This window comes from Pinus tabuliformis, chromosome 3_1, assembly GCF_031772625.1.
Source record: "Pinus tabuliformis cultivar Carrire ecotype Pingquan chromosome 3_1, CPIR1, whole genome shotgun sequence".
NCBI classification, from domain to species: domain Eukaryota; kingdom Viridiplantae; phylum Streptophyta; class Pinopsida; order Pinales; family Pinaceae; genus Pinus; species Pinus tabuliformis.
In genome coordinates, this window is record NC_142301.1 from 55,075,361 (window position 1) to 55,091,462 (window position 16,102).

General features: G+C 41.9%; 1 protein-coding gene across 2 annotated transcripts in view; it reads left to right on the forward strand.

Annotated features, from left to right (window-relative positions):
• The window catches only part of LOC149185742 (uncharacterized), a 552,948-nt gene that overhangs the window by 220,488 nt on the left and 316,358 nt on the right, over nt 1-16,102 (forward strand). For both annotated transcript variants that reach the window (XM_089410789.1, XM_089410788.1), the window contains one exon: nt 13,399-13,489. In XM_089410789.1, coding sequence (XP_089266915.1) covers nt 13,399-13,489 — 91 coding nt within the window. The remainder of the gene's footprint in view (nt 1-13,398; nt 13,490-16,102) is intronic.

Genomic DNA, 16,102 nt, shown 5'->3' on the forward strand with positions numbered 1-16,102 from the left:
AGTTTTGGCACTGAGATTGTACTCTGATATTGCTTAATAAGAAAACCCTCAGATAGCTGCACCGGTTTTCCTGCATTGGGTTTTTCCAGGGACATTGGTCCAAAAATAATGGTGTCATGTAGTGTGTTTGTTCTTGTTTCTTTTAGTTGTTGATCTGTAATATGTTGAGCATCCACTGGTGTTTATTTTCATTATTTACTTTGTAAATAACTTGTTAAAGAAAAATAACAAGTAGGTAGGAATAAATTAGAAAAGGTGTATGAAGGGTTTCTAAACTAAGTAAACTTAGAGACTTCAACATGCGTCAGCGTTGCTAGCCTCTGAATAGCTCTGGAACCCTCTGCGTCAACCTTCTGCCTCTTTGCGTCAACTTTCTAGCCTTCTTCGTCACCCACGCAGGGCCCTCAGCCTCTCCGCAGTGTCTGGCTGCCTCTGCGTAGCCTCCTCAATCACTGCATTGGCCCTCTGGCACTATCTTTGCCGCTCTGCTATGTACTCACTGCCCCTCGCTGCAACTCAGATGACTTGTTCGAATTTTCTCAGCAAATCCCGTTTTAGAAAATCGAACTGACTGATCAATCTTGGTGTATCTCCAACTGACCCTCAAGCCTCCTCTTATATTTTTCCTGTTGAGTCTTCAACGACCGAGATTAAGTCTCTAATCAATGGCTAAGATTTGATTTGGCTTGATCCATGTCATTTAAAACATTCTCACCCAATTTTATGATAATACCCATTAATATTTTAATTTTCCTAAGTTTAGACTTAGGAACCCCATTAAAAATATTAAACCATTTCTGGGTTTTGGAGATTTCATGTGCTTTAGGCTCTCTACCAATTTTGATGGCTAGAGCACATCCGTTGCTACCCCAAATCAACATTCTTCTCCCCTGTCCCTCACTGGGACCCTTCGATGCAAAGGCCACAATTTCCTCCTCCTTCACCCCCTTCAATCAATTGTTACTCCTGCCACTAATGGATATCTTTAGAAGAGCTCGCCTCAACTCCTCTTGCTGCAAGTTAGACCACATCCTGTCCCATTATGGTAGCTTGTCTCTGCCAATATACTTTGGACAAAAATTTGCCACTCCGAGATATTTTTCAGTGCCAACCTAACTAGCTGTGTTGGTTGAGGCATTGCCCCAACAAACGCAAGTTGATCTCGGACCTCTTGAATCCTAGTGAGGAAGGGATCTATGCCTTCCCCTTTCTGCATCTTGATGCACCTCAACTTTTGTTCCAGGGACATCTTTTGTTGCTCGGAAGTACCCTGATATAGCTAGGCGAGAGCATCCCACATCTGTTTGGGAATATCTTTGCCAGATATATGCGAGACTATATGGTCCCGAACTCCATCTAGGATCAACCGCTTCGCCTTCGCCATTTCCTTCCTATATTCCCTCAGTTGATTCGCATCCTGGGGAACTGCCACAACATTGTCTATCTAGAGCTTCAGACCATATTCATCTAACAGGAAGGACATTCCGGCCTTCCAGATGACATAGTTGGAGGCTCCCTTCAACCTATCCTGATCTCTCAATCCAGCTGTGGCCATTTCTGAATCTGTCGAAAACTCCCTCTTTCCCTTTGCTTCGCTGTTACTTTTCTACTCGCAGTCCTTTCGGGAATGTGCAGATTTGCTAGCTGCTATTGCCAATCTAGAGTTGGAAAATTAGATTTCTTGGCTATAAACCCTCTTGAGAGAAAATTTCCCTCTGCTGTGTGTGCTTTTCTCTTCCAGGCAACACAGACTCTGCGTCTGCAATCTGTTGCAAAACCCTCTGCGTCCAACCAAGGAATCTGCTCAGCGAAAATATGAGTTGTTGCTGCTCTCTCTGCCTGCTGGAATCACTATTCTGGGCAAATCAAAATTTCTGCCATCTCGCAACTAAAAATTGAACGCTTGCCGAACAATCCGAACTACTTGTTTGGGTACTATGCAACCTCTGAGAATTCTGGCCTGCTGCTCCCTTTGAACAACGAAATTCCCTTCTCCACTTCTAAGCTGCTCGGCTGATAACTCACACTGTAATACCATGTGAAAATTTCATCTATCACATTGGAAATTATGTTTCTAATTGTTATTATTTAACAATTTATCTGTTGTCTACGACAAATATCAAATAATTCACATTGATTTTTACAAATAAACTGCGGAAGAAAAATAACACTGGAAACTGAGAAAATCTAGCGCACATAAAAAGTATGACAATTATTTTTGGACAATGTCCCCGGAAAAACCTAACTTGGGAAAACCGGTGCAACAACTGAGGGTTTTATTATTATGTAACAGTGAAATTTGAGTACAATCTGGTTGTCGAAAACTAGAAATCCTGTAGAGAAATTACTGGCAAAAATATCTTGAGGGAAATTACCCTCACTCAGAGCAATCCCAGCTCTCGACTGCTACTGAAAAGAAATCCAACCCACTGGGCCTGAGTAGGCTCTATGTCAATCTGAAGCTCCCCTGTCACATGTGCTGCCTGAATTGTCTTCTAATCAAGCCGTCTTGCATGCTGTTGACTGGGAAAATGCTTCTTTGGTACTCTAGAGCCTCTGTTCGACCTTTGGAACAGATGACGTCCTCCTCTCAGTGAAAATCGAACTGCCCTTTGAGGGTTTTCGCCAATGTTGTTAAAAGCGCGAGCAGGATTAAATCGGCGCCGGGAATAAAGCGGAAAAAATCGGCAAAAGCGAGAAAAAAGCGGAAAAAAGCGGGAAAAAAGCGTTTGGCACAAAAATATTCATTTTTTTTCAATTTTTTTAATATCTAAACCATCTGAAACATAAAATAAATACATTGACACATAAATATGATAAAAAAACTAATATATAAGATGTTTAATATCATTTCTAACGCTAAAATCACACATAACATTGAATCATGTCCTGAATAGTAAGTCCTGAGTCCCAACTCAGCCTCAAAATATCAACAAAAAATATGATAATGTATCTCATCATGTCATAATGACATAATGTCATATACAATAAAATGAAAGTCTAATCCTACTGATTTCCTCTGCCCCTCTTGCGAGAAAATGGCACAGCTTTCTCTTTCCCTCTAGATGTAGAAGCTGGTGCCTGTGCTGGTGGAAATCTCGGCCTTTTTGCATATGCATTGGATGTGCTCTAGCCACAAAAATTGGTGTAGAGGCTAAAGCACATGAGATCTCCAATACCCAGAGATGGTTTGGGCAAATTCTAAACAGTTTGAGAGATATTAAAATAATTAATATTTTTAATGGAGTCCTTAAGTCTAAACTTAGGGAAAATAAAATATTAATGTGAATTAATATAAAATTGTGTTAGAAGGGTCCAAAAGTCATGGATCAAGCCAGAATTAGTCTTAGCCGTTGATTAGGGACTTAATCTCGGCCATTGAATTGTCAACGAGAAAAGTATAAGAGGAGGCTTGAGGTTCACTTGGAGAACACACCGAGTTGATCAAGAATTCAATTTTCTAGGGAGGGATTGCTGAGGAAATTGAAGGAGTGATTTGAGTTGCAGTTGAGGGGCAGTGAATGCAGTAGCAGAGAGGCAGAGATACTACCGGGAGCATCAACGCAGAAGTCGGGAGAGGGTTGACACAGAGCTAGCTAGAGGCCATGCAGAAGCAGCCAGAGGCCACGTAGAGGCAGCCGGGAGCTGTGCAGAGCTTGAGAAGGGCCAACGTAGGAGACGCAGAGGCTCTAGAGGCTGACGCAGAGCCCCGAGAGGCTGACGCTGGGCCAAATAGGCTGACGTTGGGCCAGAGAGGCTGACGCAGACCCTAGAGGCTGACGCTAGGAGATTTCGTGGGGTAGATTGGGGCTGATATCTGTCTCCGACTGAGAGGTACTACTGCTGAGGGCATTCTCTGTTGGGTGAGCCATTTCTGGCACCCAGATTGTATTCTGAAACTGCTTAATAATAAAACCCTCAGATAGTTGCACCGACCTTCCTGCATTGGGTTTTTCCGGGGACATTAGTCCAAAAATAACGGTGTGATGATCTGGATGTGTTGAGACTGTACTTGTATTTATTTTTAGTATTTACATGGTAAATAACTTGTTAAGTAAACGAATAAGTAGGCAGAAATAAATCAGATAGTACAGGAAGAATTTCTGACGGATAGACTTAGAAATTCCAACATGGTATCAGAGCGTGGTTGCAGATCACAGGATAACTGAGGGCATCAGCCGAGCAGAGTAGCAGTAGCAAAAACAACTGTCCCAAGTGACAGAAGTTGTTCCTAGCGAAAAAGCAGCAAGGAAGGGGTGACGTAGTGCCTGTGTCATCAGTTCGAGCCAGGAAGAGGATCAACGCAGTGGCAGAGAGGAGCAGACCTGACCTACGTAGTGCCCGGTCATCTTTCTCAGTCAGGAAGGATTGACGCCCGTGGCCAGGAGGTGCAGATTTTGCTGGTGCCGAGATTGCGCAGAGCCTAGAGGCTCTAACCTTTAGTTTGTTGGGGCATAGGAGGTTGTGGGTAAGTTGCGGAGTGAAGCTGGTGGGGTACTGTGGTCAGAACAGTACCTAACAGGGCAAGACCAAGGAGGAGGGAGTTGTTGCCGAGGATTTCTAGCCAAGAAATCCAGATCAGTGGTGTAGCTGCACTAACGATCGGAGTGGGGGCATCTCGACATTGGCAGAGGGGTTTCCAGGAGGGAAATCGAGGCTCAGAGGGAGTCACACTGAGAACTTCCAGGAGGGAAGTAGAGGAGCAGTGGAATGGCAATGAATGGGGTAAGAGACCAGGACAGACTGGACGGAGTCTCAAACTTCGTAGTCTGGAAGGCTAGAATTTTGTCCATTCTAGACAGTGATCGTCTCAAGGACTTCGCCTTGAAAACGATAGCGATCCTAGTTGACCCGGTTGAGAACGATAAGTACGAGGAGGCAATGGCGAGGGCCAAGAGCATCATCCTTGACGGGGTCAAGGACCATGTAGTACCACATATTGCCGAAAAGGACATGACAAATGTGATGTGGGAGGCCCTGACGAAATTGTATCAACATACTTCCGTGCAGAGGAAGATGCTACTAGAAAATCAGCTGCGGTCATACCAGATGCAGAAGGGAGAACAAATCGACACCTTCCTCAGTCGATTGAAGGAGATCCAGGATCAACTGACTTCCATAGGGGCCACGCCAGATCAAGAATTGGTGGTGAGGACAACCCTGAACGCAGTCTTAGGAGATTGGGAGGTGTTTGTCCAGAGCATACTGGTCAGGTTAAACCTTCCAGATTGGGAGGAACTGTGGGTGGATCTTCACCAAGAAGAGATCAGAGTGCTGACCAAGGCGGGAAGTAGCAGCAAGGGGGTCAGAATCAAGGAGGAAGAGGAGGATGCTGCCCTAGCATTTGAGGGAAAGTAGGAGAAACATAAGAAGAAGGACCTCTCCAAGGTCAATTGCTTCCACTGTGGGGAACTGGGTCACTATGCGAGCCAGTGTCCGAGGAAGAAGAGCAAGGGAGAGTCTTCGAGACCAAGGCTGCGCCAGCAAGGGCAGAGAAGGAAGTGGAGACAGATGATGACTGTGCCATGAGTGCTCACACGCCACTTGAGAGGAAGTGGGGAGACATTGAGCTGTAGTAGGATGGACTACAAGCGATGAGGGGTAGGATCCTTAAGGTACCCAGCCTCTTGGATTATACCTTGCTACGGGGAGCTTCGAAGAGGAGTAGCAGTACTGGCGGATGTCAGTAGAGATGAATGCAGATGGAGCGATAGAGGGAGCTACAGTGAAGGAGTCCCAGGATAGCGTGAGGCAGCAGTGCGAGATGCATGGAGTTGTTGCAGCAGCGCAAAGGTCAGAGAAGGAGCACTTGTCACCGACAAAAGGAGTTTCAGCATCGTGGGTGTCTCTAGCTTGACAGAGATGTCAGAGTTTGGAGATCAGTTACTTCTCAGTAACTGAGTTGCTGTGTAGTAGTGGCAGTGTAATGGGCAGCACGATGTAGCATGATGAGAGGGGATGTCGTACGGAAGCAGCAGTGGCAGGGCGATGGGTAGCAGTACAGAGGATTTTGGGCAGCAGGCCTATCATCAGCACCGGGACCGATGTCGAATGATCAGGGTGATGCTTAGTGAAGAGTATTACTAGAGCACAGTCTTCGCTAAGAGGGAGTGTTGATTTGGGGTAGCATCAAATGTGCTCTAGCCATGAAAATTGGTGGAGAGGCTAAAGCACATGAGATCTCCAATACCCAGAAATGGTTTGGGCAGATTCTAAACGGTTTGGGAGATATTAAAATAATTAATATTTTTAATGGAGTCCCTATGTCTAAACTTAGGGAAAATAAAATATTAATGTGAATTAATATAAAATTGTGTTAGAAGGGTCCAAAAGTCATGGATCCAGCCAGAGTTAATCTTAGTCGTTGATTAGGGACTTAATCTCGGCCGTTGAGTTGTCAGTGAGAAAAGTATAAGAGGAGGTTTGAGGGTCACTTGGAGAACACACCGAGTTGATCAAGAATTCGATTTTCTGGGGCAGGGCTTGCCGAGCAAATCGAAGGAGTGATCTGAGTTGCAGCTGAGGGGCAGTGAATGCAGTAGCAGAGAGGAAGAGATAGTACAGGGAGCATCATCGCAGAAGTCCGGAGAGGGTTGACGCAGAGCCAGTTAGAGGCCACGCAGAAGCAGCCAGAGGCCACACGTAGAGGCAGCGAGGAGCTGCGCAGAGCCTGAGGAGGGCCAACGTAGGAGACGTAGAGGCTCCAGAGGCCAATGCAGAGCCCCGAGAGGCTGACGCTGGGAGATTTCGTGGGGCAGATTGGGGTTGATATTTGTCTCCGACTGAGAGGTACTACTGTCGAGGGCATTCTCTGTTGGGTGAGCCATTTTTGGCCCCAGATTGTATTCTGAAACTGCTTAACAATAAAACCCTCGGATAGTTGCACCGATTTTCTTGCATTCGGTTTTTCCAGGGACATTAGTCCAAAAATAACGGTGTCACTTGTGTGCCTGTTTTTTCCTTCAGTTGATGATCTGTATGTGTTGAGACTGTTCTTGTATTTATTTTCAGTATTTACATGGTAAATAACTTCTTAAGTAAATGAACAGGTAGGTAGAAATAAATCAGATGGTACAAGAAGAATTTTTGACGGTATACTTAGAAATTCCAACAAACAAGTGGTTGTTGGGGGAATTTCCTTTCAGGCGACAGAGGAATTGATTGTTGAGGTTATAAGTCTGCTCACTGATGGAGAGATAGCCTTCAAAAGCCATGTCTTAGCTGGTGTTAACGTAACCTTGTTCTTGAAGGATGAATTAAAGAAATGAATTGGAGATCAGGGGTGCAGAGGTCGTGGTTAAAAGTTGAACGACACTGTTTGCTTCGAATTACACAGTCCTATTTTACCTATGAAGGGCGCTACAATCGTGTCAACTTGTATAATTTCCGATTTTTGTCTCATTTGGCAGGGCAATTGAAAATCAACGCTTCTTATTTTCTATTGGAAAGGTTAAAGCACATGTCTGCTAGAGTCCAAGCTAGAACAAATGCATCCTCTCATTTTATCTACCATATGAGTCTAATAAAATTATTAATTGAAAGTCAATTAAGGAAAGCCGGAAGAACTTGGGAGCATTTTTTGTTTTGGGGAGGGTTTCAACCTCAGCTTGCAAAACCAAAGAGGGATAGAAAAAAGGGTAGTAAGAAGAAAGCTAGGCAAACACAAAACCCTGAAGCAGAGAAGTTTCATCTCATAGGATATTCTGTGTACAGACAAGGAGTCAGAAAAAGATAAAGTATTTCCCCCTATAGTTCCTTAGTTACCTAGGGTTTATAACAAAAAAATGATAGATTAAAGAAAACGAAGGAGACCTCTCCTCCTACTAAATCCCCACCTACAGATAACCAACTGACAGAGAAAGCTAAGGGCAAAATAATTGAGCCTGAAGCTGGACAAATCTCATTTAAGAAGGAACGCACCTTGGCTGAAATGTTTAAAGGTGGAAAGAAACCTCACACCAGGCCATGGAACAAGCTAAGATTAATTATCAAATTAAAACAAAACCTTGAAGTAGCCAAGGAGGTTATAGATGTGGATGAGACTCCTCAGAGGGACCTGATTATAAACAAGGAGAAGGCTACCAATTCAAAAAGACCAAAGAAAAACAAAGGATCAAAGAAAAAGGTTTCTGTCGAGAGTCAAAAGAGGAAGAGACAAAGGAGGTTCAATGTAGATATCGTTCTAGAGGTAACTAATAACTTTAGCTAGCTAGTTTTAACCACACATTTTTGATTGCTCAGTTTTTATCTTCAAACCGACAACATGCCTATCAGCGTTTTTGTAGAGGAAAAGGCCGATATGTGCTGATAGTTTCATTGTCAGTGCATTTTTGGCAAACGGTTTAGAGAAATGCGTTGACCGTTGACCCGTCAGCAAAATTGCCAGGTTTCGGCTATGAAAGGATGACAACGAGATTGTCAGCGATTTTAGGAAAGGAAGCCTGAAAGGAGGAACTGTTCAACAAAAGGCCATTTTTGAAGGGGTGACAAAGCACAATTTCCAGCAAAGGAGGCAGAAGATCAGTCAACATTTTGGTCCTTGTTTTTAGCCAGATTTATAGCAAGTTGTTATGATGTAGATACAAATAGGATTAGAAAGTTTTATATGCATGTGTTTGACATATACGCTGTTATTTTCAGACTTTGTGATTAAAGTTTTGCTAAAAAATTGTTGTAAGTTATGATATGTTCTATAAACACAGTTTCTAAAGAATGAGAAAGGGTTGGAATTTTTTGCAAAACCTTTGGTACAGTGTATACATTTGGACATCAATATAAATTACATTGTTCGGCGTTATTTGCTCAGATTTACAGAGATTCTTGTGTAATGGGTTTCCTGTCTGTCTTCTAGTGTTTGTCATCTCTTATGTTTTGTAATCTTTTTGATATGTCTTCTACATTTTGGATAGCAAGTTATTAAAACTGAACTCTTCTTGTCAACTTAGATTTACCATTGCCAAAGTGTTATATGTTTTCAGCTTAAATATCTTTAACATAATTCACTAGTTGCTCTATTTTTAGTGTTTATCTCTATCTGCTTCTATCACAACTAAATGGGAAATTGTCTAAGAAAGTTGTTGCTACCTTGCCTTTGTAGTTTGTTCATAGAGCCTGTAAGCAGTAATTTGTTGTCAAGTGGACTCCATGCCCAATGGTTTTTCCTGTCCTTTGCATACCAATGTTGTTTAAAACCAATCAAATCTAGTCGATGTGCTGAGTACATAACCAGTTGGATTTGACTGAGTTATAAAAGGGATTCCCCTTCAAATTGAAAGGGCTAGTTTTTGATTCAAAAGATTGGTTAGAGGTTACCTTAGAGTTTTTCCCGCAGCTAGGGTTTTCTCTAAGTGATAACACTGCTACTGAACTCTGTGGACCCCTGTAGCAAGGTAATGATCCATGTGGACACCTTAGTGGACCCTGCCCATCTCTGTAGCTCTCTGGGGCTACAACTCCAAGTCACCCCACCTCACTCCTAGGGGTATGGCTACCATCATCATGAAGTCTTTCTCCAACCCGAAGGACAACTTGTTGATCTTAGCTGACACTGCTTACTGGTCTTGCTTCTCTTGCTTGTCCTTCTTCTTGAGAAGACTTGCATATTGTAGTGGCCAAGCTCGCTACACCTGAAGCACTTGGCCTTTGATAGGTCCTTCATCTTCTTGTTCTTCCCCTGCCCCTCACTGGGACCCTTTGATGCGAGGGCCACATATTCCTCCTCCTTCACCCCCTTCGATCCGCTGTTACTGCTGCCACTAATGGAGTTCTTTAGAAGAGCTCGCCTCAACTCCTCTTGGTGCAAGTCATACCACGTCCTGTCCCATTCTGGTAGCTTGTCTCTGCCCAATATACTTTGGATAAAAATTTGTCACTCCTCTTAGACACTGTTCAGTGCCAACCTTACTAGCTTCGTTGGTTGAGGCACTGCCCCAATAGTTGCAAGTTGATCTTGGACCTCCTGATTCTTGGTGAGGAAGGGATCTATGCCTTCCCCTTTCTGCATCCTGATGCACCTAAACTTTTCTTCCAGGAACATCTTCCGTTGCTTGGAAGTACCTTGATATAGTTAGGCGAGAGCATCCCACATCTGTTTGGCAGTATCTTTGCTAGATATATGCGAGACGATATGGTCTCGAACTCCATTAAGATCAACCGCTTCGCCTTCACCGTTTCCTTCCTATATTCCTTCAGTTGATCCGCATCCTGGCGAACTGCCACAATGTTGTCTATGTAGAGCTTAAGGCCATATTAATCTAACAGAAAGTACATCCTGGCCTTCCAGATGACATAGTTGGAGGCTCCCTCCAACCTATCCTGATCTCTCAATCCAACTGAAAATCGAACCCTTGCCTAGCAATTCGAACTACTTGTCTGGGTATTGTGCAACCTTTGAGAATTTCGGCCTACTGCTCCCTCTGAACAACGAAATTCCCTTCTCTTCTTCTGAGCTTCCCGGTTGATCACTCACGCTCTAGTACAATGTCAAGATTTCATCTATCACAACAATTGGAAATTATTTTTCTAATTTTTAATTTATTTAACAATTCATCTGTTGTCTGCGACGACAAATATCAAATAATTCACACTGTGATTTTCACAAATAAACTGTGGAAGAAAAATAATGTTGGAAACTGAGAAAATCTAGCACACACAAAAAATATGACAAATTCGGAAAAACCAAACTTGGAAAAATCGGTGCAGCGGCTGAGGGTTATATTATTTTGCAGCAGTGAAATCTCAGTACAATGTGGATGTCGAAAATTGGCAATCCCACAGAGAAATTACGGGTAAAAATATCTTGAGGGAAATTACCCTCACTCTGAGCAATCCCGACTCTCGAATGCTATTGAAAAGCAAGCCATCCCACTAGGCCTGCACAGGCTCTACGTCAATCTGAAGCTGGCTGCCACACATGCTGCTTGAATCGTTTGTTAATCATGCTGTCTTGCCTGCCACTGATTGGGAAAATGCTTCTCCGACACTTTGGAACCTCTGCCCGACCTTAGGAACTGAAGACGTCTTCCTCTCAGCAAAAATCGAATTGCTTTTTGAGGGTCTGCACTGCCTTATAGGAAATCTCGGCCTCTCTGCAAATGCACTCGCTGGTTCTGGAAATGTTCCTCCAGCCTCAGTGTCTCTGCTTCCTCACTGAAGCTCGAACTCTCCAGCAACTGACTGTAGCTACTCTGGAAAATCAAATCCTCCAAGTGTCTCAAGTGTATTCTCCAAGTGCCCATCGACTTCTTATAATCCTTTGTTGGTCTTCCAATGACCAAGATTAAAACTTAATCAAGAGTCGGGATCATATCAGAGTCGATCCGTGTGAGTTTCTAGAGAATTCTCACCTTGACTTAATTAATTCTGGTTAATTAAACATTAAAAAATAGGTTAATAATGGATTTTAGAGATCTGTGGGATGAATCTTTTAAATAATTGACCGGAGAATCCACAGTTTTATCATTTTTGGATCGACGTTTCGAATCCCAAGTGGGATCCATCTTCAGGATGAGAGAATGATGATGATAGAAGAGCAGCGGAGAGGTAATAAATAGTGATGATGGATCCCACTTGGGATTCGAAACGTCGATCCAAAAATGATAAAACTGTGGATTCTCCGGTCAATTATTTAATAGGTTAATAATATAATTAAGTCATCTCTAGGTGGAATTTCCAGAAATGATTTTTGGGTTTTGAAGATCTCATGTATTCTAGTCTCTCCACCAAGTTTTGTGACTAGAATACATCCGATGCTACAAAAAACTAACATTTCTTACAGTTTGTCAGTGACAAATGTTTTCTGTTGAAACTTGAAGGTTGGTATTATGATTGATTAGTTGATGACAATGCTACAAGTTTTAACTGCTAGATCTTTGATGCTATTTGTGTACTAAATGGCTGATGCTTTACTGATTATCATTAATCAACTACGAAGATGCATGTTTTCATATTTTTGACAACTAATTTGCCATTCTGCTGCCTGCATACTTTTTTACTCTTTAAAAAATGGTCCCAGAATGCTTTGCTCTTAGAGGCTTTTGGAAATTGGTGCTTCATGCTTTTGCTTCTCACTTTGTATTCCCAACAGTGATAGTATCAATGTTGTAAGCATCCTGATTTTGTGACGAAAAAATTGCGAAAATCACAATTTTTTGGCCTATCTGATTTTTTTTTTTTTTTAATCTATTATACTAACCTAAGTACCCACGGGGATTTGAACCGGTGACCTATCGCAAGGAGTGCCTTAACAACACACCCATTCACCGTCAATCCAAAGCCCCGTGGGCTTGGCCTATCTGATTTTATCGTCCGAAAAAGTCGCAATTTTATTGTAAACTCGGCGAAAAAACTCATGTTTTGATGGAAAAAATATTGATTTAAATAATTCTTTTTGTCGTAATTTTTAATTTTTGTATTATTTAATTTTGCCGATGTTTGCTGACTTTTACCAATATTTTCTCGATTTTCCTGGTTTTTTGGTTTTCCAAACTCTTGTCGATTTTATCCTGAGGCCATTGTTTGCAACAGCAGATAGTATAAACAAAACAGGAAAACTCCATTACGGATCATATATTGCGAGAGCCTTAGTTTGGTTGTGGGTGGGTACACAATAAGTGCCAGATATAACTAGTGAATGATCTAAATCATCGCATAAATAGATGTACTTGCAGGTGAAATGCTAACCATAAAGGAATAATATATCTAGGTCTTCCTGCTTTTTTAATTTATACATACTAGTTTAAGCAGAGTTCAGATATCCTGTTGCACGTGCTTACAATAGAAAGATAAACTGATCATTGTGCTGTTAATGGCATAGACATCTGTGCCTAAATACTCAACAGGCCTTGCAGCCAAAGAATGTTTCTTGCATGCAGTCAGCAACTTAGCCCTGATCAATAAGCATCTACTTATATGCATGACTAACCAAGCATCAACATCAGGTAATAGGAAAATTCCCATAGCAAGATGTGACATGATTTGATCTAGGGTAAGGGCAAAGTCCCATTTATCCAAGATTGGAACCAGGTACATGCATCAAACAATTTTATGGTGGCATGATAGTAAATGCACATTGTGATTCAAACATGTCCAAGACTACATCTGCAATTCGCAGGCTGAAATACTACAAGAATCCAAAGAACCATAGTGTATCTTTGGGATTATCCAAGGGCTTTAGTTTTTCTGATTTGTGGTGAGTCAGGGGCGAGGATTGATCTACATTATTATGTTTTGGTTAATCTGGCAATTTATTTTAATGTTTTCCATATTTTTATTGATATATAAATATTGCTACTTTTCTGTATATTCTAATTCCAGGTATGGCTTATATATCTAATCAATATTATACTTAAGGGGCTGTCAGTGGTCGCTTGTCTAACACTTTTCTGTTGTCATGAATAGGAGATACAATATGTCCTTGCATATCTACATCTGATAAGCAATCAAGAAAATGAGATGGCCTTGGAGTGTATTATCAATGTCCCTCCTCGAGGTATGTATACTAGTCATATTTTTGTAGCTGAAACTAAGTTTGGATATGACTTTGTACTTTAAAGTTCTAATGTGATTAGTGGAGATAATCTTTTACATACTATGGACTAAGTTAAAATGTAAATCTCTCTTGATAAAGCACAGATAGGGTGGATTGATTTGCACTGTGGACCTTGAGTTTACCAACTGCTTGACCAACTACTGATGTTACTGACAAAAGCATCCTGTCATCTCTTCCCCAAGTCGGCAGTTCACAATTTACCATTTAGGAACACTTAAATCAGCCCAGTTTCTGAGACTCAAGACAATCTTTTTGTACTGTTCATAAAAGTCTGCCCCCATGGTCATGGTTTTTTATTTAAAGAACATTGACCAATGTTCAGATGGGTATGTGATAGCAAGCTTTCAAATGGATCTCCTGCCTTTACTACAAATTTACTATCCTTGGATGATGTGACACTTGGAAAAATCATTGGGAATACTATGTGGGAATGATGCTTGTTATAGAATCAATTTGGATTTATGGGGAAAAATTTCACCCATCTGGAACATACATTAGCTTCTCAAGAATTGAAGCAGATATCACCATGGCCGTCACGCTGGTTCCTAAGGTCCTTCATATTGGCCTCTTGCATCATTAAGGAACCCATGATTGTCCCAACCCTTGGTTGGCGATGAACTGCCAAACCTTAAGGGGGTATTCATGCTATATCATTCACATCATGTTCTCATCCCCTAGAGCCCCGAGCTGTTTTAAAAGAAAAATCAATAAAAGGCAAAAGGCATATGAAGAAGAGTGGAAAAACAAAGGCTGAGTTAACTCATGTACCATGATTGCTCCCTCCTACATTCATACACCAAAGTGTGGGCTTCCCTTATTTTAGCTACCCTTCTGTTATGGCATGTGGCTTGGAGCCTTACCTTGATTCCCCACTCCGTTCCATCATCATATCACATGACACCCACCGCTTGATGGATATACCATGTGCTTGCCTCTCGCTTAGAGGTTGAAACCATCTAATAAGGTTCTTGGTTAACTCCCTTCTTGAACTTGGAGACACCTGTACACTCTAAAGCCCATTATGGAAGGGCATGCCACCATGAGGTGTCCACTTTGTTCCATGATTTGTAAGCTTATTTTCTCAATTACACTAATGATTTGTTGTACTGGAGGGTGAAGAGGCACATTGGATCTTATGCAGGATTATGGGTGGGTCTTCATTTTGGGGTTTGGTCTCTCTATATGGGGTCCAAGCCCTCTAGAGGGTCATATTTGCATTTGTAGGGTGTGCGTTGAGAGCAATGGGCCTCCACTATAGCAGAGAACAAATAGCCATGCCATGGGATCCTTTAGTACTATCCTTTGCTCGCTCGTGTTCCACCTATTTGATGATGATGATGCACCTATGATGATGATGATTCTTTAGTAGCATCCATCCATGTTTTATTATCAAAAAATCTAGCAAATCTTAGCTTAGTACATCAGATGATTACCAAATCCCTGAGTTTGGAGGAGTCTTAGGCTTCCTTATATAGAAACAATGAGAGTTCTAGACCCCTCCAAGTGGAAAAACAACTAGTTTGACTTGATTCGAGGCTTGATCCTTGTCAAATTAATTATGTGAAAATTTCCCCACTGAAATTTTTATTACAACAACTGGAATATATTCTTCTAACTATAAATTAAGTAGAAATTTATTTGAATAAATCACACTGCAATCTTGACAAATAAAAACACGGTGGAAGAGAAACTGGAAACTGAGAAAATACTGGCACACACAAAAAATATGACAGTTGTTTTTGGACAAAAGTCCCTAGAAAATCCATCTTGGGAAAACTGGTGCAGTAACTGAGGGTTTTTATTATTAAGCAGTAGTGAGAAATTATGAGTATAATAAATATCGCCAAACTGGCGAATCTATCCAAGAAGAATACTCGCCAAAATTCTCCGAGGTAAATTACCCTCTCTCTGAGCAATCCTGACACTTCACTGCCCCTAAAAAGCTAGCCATCCAACCAGCTCTACGCAAACCCTGTATCACCCTACCACAGTGCCTCAAACACTATTCCTGAAACAACTGCCAATCTAGCTGTCTTGCCAGCTGTTGATTGGGAAAATGCTTCTTCGACCCTCTAGAAAACTTTTTCAGCCTTTGGAACTGAAAACGTCTTCCTCTTCAGCTAGATTCTTGAGGCTCTATGCAACCTCTTGGAGAAAATATTGATCTCCTCTTTCTGACTCTCCAGAACTAGAAGAAATTCCTCTGGACTCACTTTCTCTGCCCCTTTGTGACTGCTTCCCTTCTCTCGCTCAAACTCTTCCATTTTCTACTCTCTGGAAAGTCAAACTGCCCAAGGAAATCGATCTCTTGTGCCTCAAGTGTGTTTCTCCATCTACCTTGTTATCCTCCACAATGTCCCAAGGCTGAGAAAGGAGATCGACGGAGGTAACCTCAAACCACTTAGGGTTCAACAGCTAGCCTTGCTAAACTAGAGAGGGCTCTCTCTATGAGCTCACAACCAATGATGACTGGAGTGGGAAAAGATGTTAGGCTAGTTATTACAACACTAGGGTTTTGCAGATTTAGGGTTTGCTAGATCAGAGGTACAAATC